Source organism: Phaseolus vulgaris, chromosome 11 (assembly GCF_000499845.2).
Source record: "Phaseolus vulgaris cultivar G19833 chromosome 11, P. vulgaris v2.0, whole genome shotgun sequence".
In the NCBI taxonomy this organism is placed as follows: Eukaryota; Viridiplantae; Streptophyta; class Magnoliopsida; order Fabales; family Fabaceae; genus Phaseolus; species Phaseolus vulgaris.
Window position 1 is genome coordinate 22,664,647 of NC_023749.2, and position 9,780 is coordinate 22,674,426.

Here is a 9,780-nt window from a genome sequence, read left to right on the forward strand (position 1 = left end):
GTCTCCTTATATCACGGGTAGGGGCGACCGTGGAGAAGGCAACACAGAGGTAGGGCGTGGAGGCCTCGGGCCTCGGCACCTCCAACAGAGAAGACAGATAAAGAAAAGTGGTTTCTAAGCCACACCCCAAGTTACTAGTAGGGAGAGACCCAACTCACCAGGGATCTGTGCATGAGGTGTAGGGACGCGACAGTACGTGTCGTCGTTGGGGAGCCACTAGGACAGGGACGACCCATGAGAGGGTCACGTCCCAGAGGTTGAGTCGCATGCACGACACGTGAGGAAGGCGAGAAGTCCCCGGGCGAATGACTCAGAAATTGGGCGCATGAGTTGGCACACAAGTAGTCACCCCCTTGCCACTTGCACTTCGACAGGGCAATCTTACGCACTGAGATGACCCTAAGACTGGGTGACAGTGTCGCTAAGGTATGCTCACAAAATTCTTAAGTCTCAGGATTGACACGTGGACATAAATACCGGAAAGGTATATAAAGCCCTACACTCAACAGAATAAGATACGTTTTCACACACTCTAATACACTTGAATGAAGTGAAGATTTTTAGTTACGATTCAGTTGTTTTTCACAATCCATAGACACAAACACAATTGTTATTAAAAAATCTTCATGTTCCAATAGTTTCCAAAAACCTTATTATTGTGTCAATGTTTTGATAAAGAAAATAATTTTTGTTTTGAGTTTCATTATAATCTTTGCTATGTTAAAAATCAGGAGACAAAGTAGATTTGTTTTAAGAAACTCTTAAAAGATGATTTTACGTTTTTTCAGCATTTTCAGCAACCTACTGTTTTCAATGTTAATAATAATACATCTCTTACTTTTTGTTTTGTCTCTATGACATTCTTGTCTTGGACATGCACATAACAAACTATTAAAAATAATTTATCGAATATCAATATTTAATTTAGTAAAGAAGATCTCATCTTTGATATTTGGTATATTGTTTGTGTTAGAGTCAAGATGCACCAACTATATTTTAAAAACTCTCTTACAGTTTATCAGAGTCCCTTAGAATTTATTTACATCGACATAATTAGTGCAAGAAGAAATCACGGGGGTGCAGAAAGAAATTACCTTCATTTTATTGAGGTTTGGGCTGACGTCCGATTTGGCCCCATATCTGATTTCGGCCGTGTCGATCATACAAGAGATAGGGTTTTAGACTTCCAAAAACCCTTCGCCAATCTCAAACGATTCCGACCACGAAAATGTCATCCGCCGCCGCCAGATTTATATTCCGATCATGCTCCGCCGGCCGCTCGGCGTTTCGAGTCGCGTCAGAAGCCAAAACGGTTCGTTCTCCGTTTCGCATCGCGTCCAATAAACCTCTCTCGCAATCCACTATCAGGTAATAACGAACACGTTCATTTCGCGGAAGCTTCTTTGTCGTTTTACTTTGTTAGTAGCTAATACCATTGTGTTGCGTTTGTGTGATAAGGTTGCCTGTGGAGTTGAGTTCGTGTGTGGAATCGATGATGCCGTACCACACGGCCACTGCTTCTGCGCTCATGAATTCCATGCTTTCAATTTCAAGCCGTACCTGCGGTTGGATCCCTGAAGGTATCATCAATTGCACTAACACTTTTTGAAATGTTCAATGTATTGGTATGAAATTTTGAACGCCTTTGACTTAGTTAGTGACATTGTTGACTCTACACATATTAGAAATGATTCACAACGAGTTATCCTTTATAATTCGGGTCCTTTACATGGGAGGTGCACTTTAGAAGAAGAAATTGGAAAATTAGGCTGTTTTGGGTTGTAAGAATTATGGATTACTTCCGGGATGTAGGGGTTGTTACTTGAACCTTGGCTCGAGGCTCGCGTTATTATCCTGAAAAAGCAGTTTGAACAGATAATCATTTATTTGGTGCTGTACATACGTCTGTGTATTTTATTATAATCATGGTGGTTGGTGTTTCTTCTAATCAACGGACATAACTCCGAACAATTTCCTCTAAAATTCACTTTGAAGAGGATCACAATCTCAGGTCATCAATGGGAAAATTAACTGTTAATATTATGTGTACATGCTTTACAAAATTAAGTCTGTGTTTGGATAACTAGCAGAACTGATTCTGACTTCATCACATTTAGAAATTGAAAAAGTGGAGACAACTATTTGTTGCTTTAGCGTTTTAATATATAATCAAAACATGCACTAATAATTTCGAATTTTAAACCTTTTGTTTCTCTATCAATGGCTAACATTACTTTACCCTCTCTTTAGAAGAGCCAAATCCCAAATAATCTTACTATTTTTCAAGCTGTTTGGTATATTCAATGTGTATCAGATATTTAATTTAGAAGGGATTCAGAAGATATGTACATTTTTTCTTTAGGTAAAAAATATTAGAATGAGATAGGGAATATTTGGCTATATGGTCCATCTGTTTAGGTTAACTAGTTTGCATTCATTGTGATTTCCTGACAATTGAATTTTTCTTCTGAATTAGGTAGCTAGCATCTCTAGGATTCCATGATGTTCTTTCTACAATTAATTTTCGGGTATGTTTTCTATCAATTCTTGTACGAGATTTAATATTTGACAAAGCGTGCCAAGATACACGTGTAATCTAATGTCACCCTATTCATTGACACCAGGCATTTTGTCTGTCTGATGCTTGACCATGTGTTGCTATAACTACTAATCTTGTATGTAAGATTGGTGGATTGGTTTCTTCCCTGCTTCATTTGTTTGCCCGCACCCATTTAACTAAATCATTTAGTGAAGCCATACCTACTCCTTTTGGTTGTAGGCCAAAAGCAGACTACTTGAAGATCAGGAAGCGTAGATGGGATTGCGGGGACTTTCTATGATTTGATGTTCAGCTTGAAACAAGATTTTGTTTTTATTAGTAATAAATTCTAGGCATCTATAACTAACTATTTAACATTATTTAGAGCACATTTGTGTGCTTCTGGATTTGCGTGTCGTGTTGGAACACTTTTTTGTTTATGTTGAAGACTTTTGTTACCTTTATCGATGAACCATTTTGAGCATCTTTTACGTCTTTATTCTTATAAAAAATCTCAATGCACGAAAAGTTACTGATGAAAAGATTGAGATAAAGTAAGTCCACACTAGAGATTTTGTAGAAATGAGTGTGTTAGCCCATGCCTTCTACAATTACTTAATCCACACTTGGGAGTATTTTGTATATCTGTCTTATTTGATAGTGCTGCTGCTGACTTTGTTTAATTACCATATGCTACATTTCAATTTCCTCTTTGATTTTCTTGCCTTTTGTGGTCATGCATTGTAGGGACCATGGGTAATTAAGGTATAATATTCTGATCTTTCTTTTTTAATCAGATTGCAATGATGATGTTTGATATCATTCGGGTTAAGAAGATTGAAGCAAGCTTTTGCGTAAAAATTTGCAACGTATGAAATGTGTAGTTGAAAAGAAATATTGGGAAATTTGACTTGGCCATTGTAGGAGAAAGTTGATTTCCGAAAGGGAACTTTAAAACTTAGACCACCTGTACTTTATTTCCTTCCAATTTTTTCAGATGCACTAAAAAGGCTTGCTATATTTTATCCATATGAACTTTAGTGCCTAAAGGCAAAATAAGTTAGAAATGCAGCAAAGTGCCAATAAAGTTTCCTTTTGTTTGTCCATATTAATTAGAATGTTCACTGTGGTGGCATCGAAACTTCTCTAGACTGTTATCTTTCCGCGTATAAGGGGTCAGGATACCCAACATTGTAGTGGTTTCCAAAGTTGGATTCTCTTTGCTACTTCAAAATTTAATGTAATTTGAGCTCTGAATACCTGAACTCTTAAATTCTAGGTTTCTGCCAAAACCCTCTATCCCTCTCTCATTAAAGTTCTGATTCAATGTTTTGCTTGTATAGGTCTGTGAATTCCCCTAAAAGCAAACCTGCCTTGCTGAATCATGCTTGTCACTTTCGTTGCCTTCCATATTAGAAGGGATTTGCCACCAGTTGTCCTCATAATAGTGATTATTTTTCTCATAAAGGTTTTAGTATCTTCACAAGATTACCTGATTAGTATAATTTTACATCGTATTTGATTGTTATATGTATCATGTATGTTAAGCTAATCTTTCGCTTTTCTGTTGTGGTGGCATATAAATTTTAATTTTCAGCCAATATTTTCAATAAATCAGATTAATTTGTATCCTCACAAAATAAGAACATTTTGAACTGTTATCGAAACCACGATTGATTGGTATAGTTAGTGTTTCTTACAAATACTCCGATTTTATAAGATCAATCCGTCAATAAATTGTTCAACTCTATTTTGCAAAATATGTACGTTGGCAGTGCACACATGAATTTCACGGGACAAAGCAAAGTCGAAACTCAGCTTATTTCGTAACATGCTTCCAAAACAAGACTCTTTCTTCCTGCACCTCCATAAGGTGTGGGAATTGCCAAAAACACCTTTCCATGCAATTTTATTGAAAACAACTTCAGATTGAGTAATTCCTAGAGTTTTTGGATTATATAATTTAGAAGTTAAAATTTTGTGTTACATATTGGATTGTATAATTTAGTATTATTTATTTTCAAGGTTATTTAACATTTTTAATTGGGTAATCTAAAATGTATTTTTGAATAATGTATAAAATATTAAATAATATTAAATTATGTAATCCAAATGATACATCAAAATTTTAAACTTTTTTGTGAAATTTAAAATTAAGTTTTTTCAATTTAGAATAGTTAACCAGAAAGTTAATGATCTATTTTGACCAAAACCATACACAGGTACTGACACCAAAGATTGACAGGAATCCAGCATATATCATATAAAAGGTTCCTCTCGGCTGCCTCAAATTTCATTTAGTACAAACACTCACTCCCAATGGCCACACTCAAAATTTTTGGAATGAAAATACTAGTAACAGATTATAAAGCACTCGTTTCTTTTTTATATAGAAAACAAAGTTTCAGGTCGACTAATCTTGAGTTAAAAAAACTTAAATTTTGTACATAATTTTGAAGTTAAAATTTTTGGTGTTACCTTCTTGATTGTAAAATCTGTTATTATTCATTTTGTATTATGTAATCTAAAATGTTAAATAACATTCAAAATAAATAATATCATGCAATCTATAATACATCAAAATCTAGAATACATCAAAAGTTTTAACTTTATATAATCCAAATAACTCAATCTAGAGTTTTTCAACAAAATTGAACAGAGGGATGCTTTTGACATTTCTCATACCTTATGCAGGTGTGGGACGAAACCATGGGGTGCAGGAAGAAAGAGGGGTTCAGAAAAATATTTGCATGGCCCAATTCCAAATGATCTGTAGCAAGACCACTGGATTAATGTTTAATATTGAGTAAATAACAGATGGCGTTGTTTACTTTGCATGTCAGCATGGCTGCTTCTTTTTGGGACTAAGTGATGCGGAACTCATTTCTAACTCCATATTAATATTAATCGTAAGATAACTAAATATTCTGATTAGATAGTTCCAAAGGTTAATTGAGATTTGAAAACAAGTTTGGACTTACTTAATCCAAAATAAAATTACTAATTCTATTAAACTTACAAATTAGATAATCCTAGATACAATGGATAATTCAATCTTTAAATTTTAGGGGGTGCCCGAAGATTACATTGGGCTGCAGGAAGAAGCAGCCGTCAGCATAAGCAAAGCACATCAAAGACTTTTTTATATTTGCAGTCTTGAATATTTTTTTCTGCCATTTTGCCAACAAAATGAAGACTCTTTCTTCCTACACCCCATACTAATTATGAAAATACCATTTTATCCTTTTTATTTCATCTCCTTGAATATATAAATTGTAAAATTTATTATAAAATAGCTTTGAATATATAAAATTTACCATGAACAGTTAAAAGGTATTATAAAGTTATTTTTAACTAAGAAATTTTTAAAAAAATCATAAAAGTTGATTTAGAAATAAAGATAAAAGAAATAGGTGATTGAGATAGTCCAGGTTGATTTTTTTTACTAGTTAGAATAGTAGAGTATAAAATACAATTCAAAAGAGGAAATGTAAATTTATCGAGTGTCACCGAGAGCTTCTTTTTTCTAAATTATAATACAATATTAGATATTTAGTCACAATTTTTTTTTTTTATATTTCGAAAGTGGCACAAGAAAAAAAGTAGTAGTTTCTGTTTAGTTGATAATTCCCATATTTTTGTATTGGAAAAGAGTACTCTAACAAACAGATGCAGGCACAGGTCTAAAGAAAAGCTTCAACCCTATGTCCTTCTCTTACATCTCTATATATACTAAATGCTTCTTCCATTATCTTAGCTTGGGCCAGCAATTCTGCTCTTTGTATACCAGAAGGGTGAGTAGAAAGATAATCCATAAGGGTAGAACCACCAGCAATTTTTTCCAACTTTTCATACACTCTAGGTGCCACCCGGGGATCATAGCCTGCTGATGCAATTAGCAGCAACCCAATGTAATCAGCTTCTATTTCCATCCTAAAAATAGTGAATAAATTAGGCTATATTACAAAATTTGTACTCCAAAAAAACTAGCATTAGAGATATATTTGCACTTTGATCCCTAGATAACAAGCATTGCACCAGAAATGGCTTTTATAATTACACTAATCTTAAAAGCTTTACCCCGATGGGAATCCTATAAGCATGGAATTAATGCATTGAAGAATCGTGTACAAAGTTATGTCACGCTCATCTCCAGCACTCAGACCATTTATCACTCTTTCATTCGCTAAGTCATTCACATGTTTGTTATGCATTGTATATACCAATGGTGAATGGTATTTTTTTTTTCAATTAATCTCCGGACTAGTTGGAGTCATAGCATAGCAATCAACTGGATTTAGAGATACTTTCACGAATACTATGTAGGTTGTTCCAGAAATCAATGGTATGTTCTTATACTCTATTGTGATCAGGAATCTCACTGGAAAGGAAAATTATTGATTGTAGTTGTCCAACAGCAACCAATATCAACAGTGCCATTCAACTTGTATCTGTATCAGCTGATTCATCTTAGCAAGGTACAAAACACTATACATCAGGATACTATTTATTTAAGTTACACTAAAACTAATAGTAAGCATGCAATTTGCATATAGATTCCTAGCAGTAATTAAGCTTGAATTGGTTCTGTTTTTCTGTAACCCTTCTCCTGTCATGTAATAGAATCTTAATCGATTTATAGAAAATTAATTGTTATCAGAAGTTCAAATTATGTTAACATGTAAGAAAAAATTAAGTATAAGGTTCAACAGGCAAATTGTTATAAACTATTAGTTGTGTTTAGTCTAGCAAAACAATTTATTGGAAGGCAAAGAAAGCAGCAGCAGCATTGCTCCACAACTTAACATATATCAACAAACCGTACAGAAAATAATTTGGTTTGAAAGAGAGATTGAACAAAGCATACCTCCTGGAGAAAGGTAGGTGCAAGAAAAGGGATGACAGTATGTTGACAATATCAGGTATGACAAGGTGATAAAGTATCAATTGTAGAATAGCAAACCATAGGTTCTTTGTAATCCCCTCTGCACTGTGTCTTGCCACAGCATGTCCAACCTAATTAACAACAAAATCTGTGTAAACTGACATGTCTGCATATCATATGTGCAAATAACAAATTTGTAAGTTGTACGGTGTAAGGTATAGATTTCCTACGCTAGGCATATTAAACTGCAAAAACAAGGAGTTAAACTTAAACCAAGCACAAGTATAATACCTCGTGCCCAATAATAGTTGCTATCTCCGCATCACTTTTAAAATGCTCAAACAAACCAGAGAACACAACTATCTTCCCGCCAGGTAAGCAGAAGGCATTAACAACTGGCTCATTTACGACCAAAATTTCCCAATTCAATCCATCCAAATGTGATGTAGTAGCTGTTGACCCTCTTTCCTGATCATTTTTCCAGCTTTTTTTCTCATCAAGAATCTTACCCCCCTCGTGCCAACTCCTTTCAACCTTCTCTTCACTCCCAACCAATGCATTCAATGTCTCCCTTCCATCTCCTTCAACCAGCACAGTATGCTCTGATGTATACCCCAAATCATTCAACATCTTATCCTTTCTCAACCCTCTTTGTAATGCATCAATTATTTCCTTAGCTATCATTGTCACCCTCACACTTTCAGGATGTATAGGAGGCAATATCTTACCCTTAAAAGTTGCTTTCATTTGCTCAAACTCGTTCTCCCCCAGCCTCCTCTCCATGGCTTTTGACAACAGAATCAAATGGGTTCGCTTGGTATAAGGAACCATTTCCAAATTCCCAAAATACACAGTGATTAAAACCCCCGAACCAACCATCACAACAAAAACATGTCTGGAATTCTTAAACCAATGCCGTAGCCCCCTTGGCTTGAAATGTTCCACATTATAGGGATCAATATAATAAAATCTCTTAGCCCCCAAAGGAAAGAGATTGTGAAAGTTCCCATTAATTCCAACAACACCTTGTGTCCCCAGTCTCTGAGGAATAGAACACCATGAAGAGAACCCATTAACGCTAGCTCCTTTTGAACCTGAATCAAAATACCAAGATTGGCAACTAAAACTATGCCGAAAAGTTGGATTTTGAGGCATAAATCTTGAAGCCAAGATGCGAAAGTGATCAAGAGCTCCCCTTCTGTACCACCCCATGATTTAGAAAAGAACCAAATCTAAACCAGAAAAAGGGGAAAGGGAGATTCGAAGTTTTAGAGAAATTCAAAATTCAAGGTCTGTGCTGAATCGAAGCCTGACATAGATGAATGAGTGGCAAAACATTTAAAGTTCAAAAAGAAATGAGTACACGGCACTGTTAAGAAAGCAAAGAATCTAGATAGAGAGAATACTGAAACATACGTCACGTGGCCTGTTTAGTGTTTCGGAACTACAACCATGAAAGCAAAACTACACACTCCTAGAATCATGTCGATAAAAACAAAACCTCAAAACTTACACATTCCACTAAATTTTTGAACCAATTACACTATTTTGGATAAAAATGGTCTAATAATAAATCATCCTCTAATTACAATACGATATAACACAGTCAGAAAGCGGCTGTTTTGCCTCTTGATTACACAACAATTGAGTTACCACACGTAAAGGACCAAAGATTCGACAGATCAGCAACTTTGGGTATTCATGGTTTTAAACTGTGGTTCACAATCCCAGTTGCATCATCCACAATCTTCCCGCAAGGTCAACAATCCAGCAAAGCCACAACCGCAATTTAAAACCATGACAGTAGTATAACTAAATCAAACGGTAGAAATTTATTTATTATGTTTTTTTCTAAGAAGAAATGAAAAGCCAATTCATTTTGTGCAGGGACTAACATAAAAAATAGCCCCAACTTCTTGAGTAGCCAATTTTTTTATTTTTGACCTAATATATTGGAGAAGATGAAGTTAAAGAAGAAAAAATTAGCTAAAGTTTTGAAGATGATTATCGATTGGGAATGAAGAAAATGCAATGAGTAGAGAAGTACTGCGTTGATCGCTAGCGGTGACTCGAAGGGAGGAGCGATGGATTGAATCGGGACATTGATCTTCACTTCACCTCACCTTACATTAACTTTTTCTTACTTAATTTATTGCATTTTTAATTCATAAAATAATAATTTAAGATTTAATTATAATAATTTAATTTATTATAGTAAGCATATAGTTTGTTTCAATGAATCAATTAAACCTTAAACAACTTCTAATTTTATACGGTAAGTAATCATTTTTTTTTAATGTTTTATAATCTCATGACTTTTTTATAATAACAATATTAATTTTTTTTATATTAGTTT

General features: G+C 34.6%; 2 protein-coding genes across 11 annotated transcripts; one reads left to right on the top strand and one right to left on the bottom strand.

The window, feature by feature from the left end:
• The first annotated feature begins 1,079 nt into the window (after nucleotides 1-1,079).
• On the top strand, nucleotides 1,080-4,222 carry LOC137824509 (protein NUCLEAR FUSION DEFECTIVE 6, mitochondrial-like). Of its 7 annotated transcripts, XR_011083268.1 has the most exons (5): nucleotides 1,169-1,368; nucleotides 1,459-1,580; nucleotides 2,477-2,528; nucleotides 2,625-2,675; nucleotides 2,780-3,023. XR_011083268.1 is itself a non-coding variant. In XM_068630191.1 (4 exons), exons 1-3 carry the CDS (start codon nucleotides 1,229-1,231, stop codon nucleotides 2,482-2,484), a joined length of 270 nt encoding a protein of 89 aa, XP_068486292.1. In that variant the 5' UTR covers nucleotides 1,080-1,228; the 3' UTR covers nucleotides 2,485-2,528; nucleotides 3,883-4,222. The 7 variants fall into 7 exon arrangements, 6 of the variants coding, with proteins under 6 accessions (XP_068486292.1, XP_068486290.1, XP_068486285.1 ...); XM_068630191.1 differs by lacking the exons at nucleotides 2,625-2,675; nucleotides 2,780-3,023 and adding an exon at nucleotides 3,883-4,222 and having other exon boundaries at nucleotides 1,080-1,368; XM_068630200.1 differs by lacking the exons at nucleotides 2,625-2,675; nucleotides 2,780-3,023 and adding an exon at nucleotides 3,337-3,651.
• Nucleotides 4,223-6,145: 1,923 nt separating this feature from the next.
• On the bottom strand, nucleotides 6,146-9,570 carry LOC137826619 (mitochondrial metalloendopeptidase OMA1-like). 4 transcript variants are annotated; one of them, XM_068632677.1, is made up of 4 exons: nucleotides 9,472-9,550; nucleotides 7,716-8,656; nucleotides 7,407-7,555; nucleotides 6,146-6,472 (listed from the first exon to the last, which is right to left on the bottom strand). In XM_068632677.1, exons 2-4 carry the CDS (start codon nucleotides 8,634-8,636, stop codon nucleotides 6,223-6,225), a joined length of 1,320 nt encoding a protein of 439 aa, XP_068488778.1. In that variant the 5' UTR covers nucleotides 8,637-8,656; nucleotides 9,472-9,550; the 3' UTR covers nucleotides 6,146-6,222. The 4 variants fall into 4 exon arrangements, with proteins under 4 accessions (XP_068488778.1, XP_068488768.1, XP_068488759.1 ...); XM_068632667.1 differs by having other exon boundaries at nucleotides 7,716-8,733; nucleotides 9,472-9,548; XM_068632658.1 differs by having other exon boundaries at nucleotides 7,716-9,570.
• Nucleotides 9,571-9,780: the final 210 nt, after the last annotated feature.

What these genes read in the sequence shown, in the direction of transcription:
- LOC137824509 (XM_068630184.1), top strand. Translation starts at nt 1,229, where the DNA reads ATGTCATCCGCCGCCGCCAGATTTATATTCCGATCATGCTCCGCCGGC. An exon ending in CTCTCGCAATCCACTATCAG is followed by an intron (nt 1,369 to 1,458) that starts GTAATAACGAAC and finishes TTGTGTGATAAG; the next exon opens with GTTGCCTGTGGAGTTGAGTT. An exon ending in CTGCGGTTGGATCCCTGAAG is followed by an intron (nt 1,581 to 3,336) that starts GTATCATCAATT and finishes TTTTTTAATCAG; the next exon opens with ATTGCAATGATGATGTTTGA.
- LOC137826619 (XM_068632658.1), bottom strand. Translation starts at nt 8,636, where the DNA reads ATGGGGTGGTACAGAAGGGGAGCTCTTGATCACTTTCGCATCTTGGCT. An exon ending in CAACTATTATTGGGCACGAG is followed by an intron (nt 7,556 to 7,715) that starts GTATTATACTTG and finishes GTTGTTAATTAG; the next exon opens with GTTGGACATGCTGTGGCAAG. An exon ending in CACCTACCTTTCTCCAGGAG is followed by an intron (nt 6,473 to 7,406) that starts GTATGCTTTGTT and finishes CACTATTTTTAG; the next exon opens with GATGGAAATAGAAGCTGATT.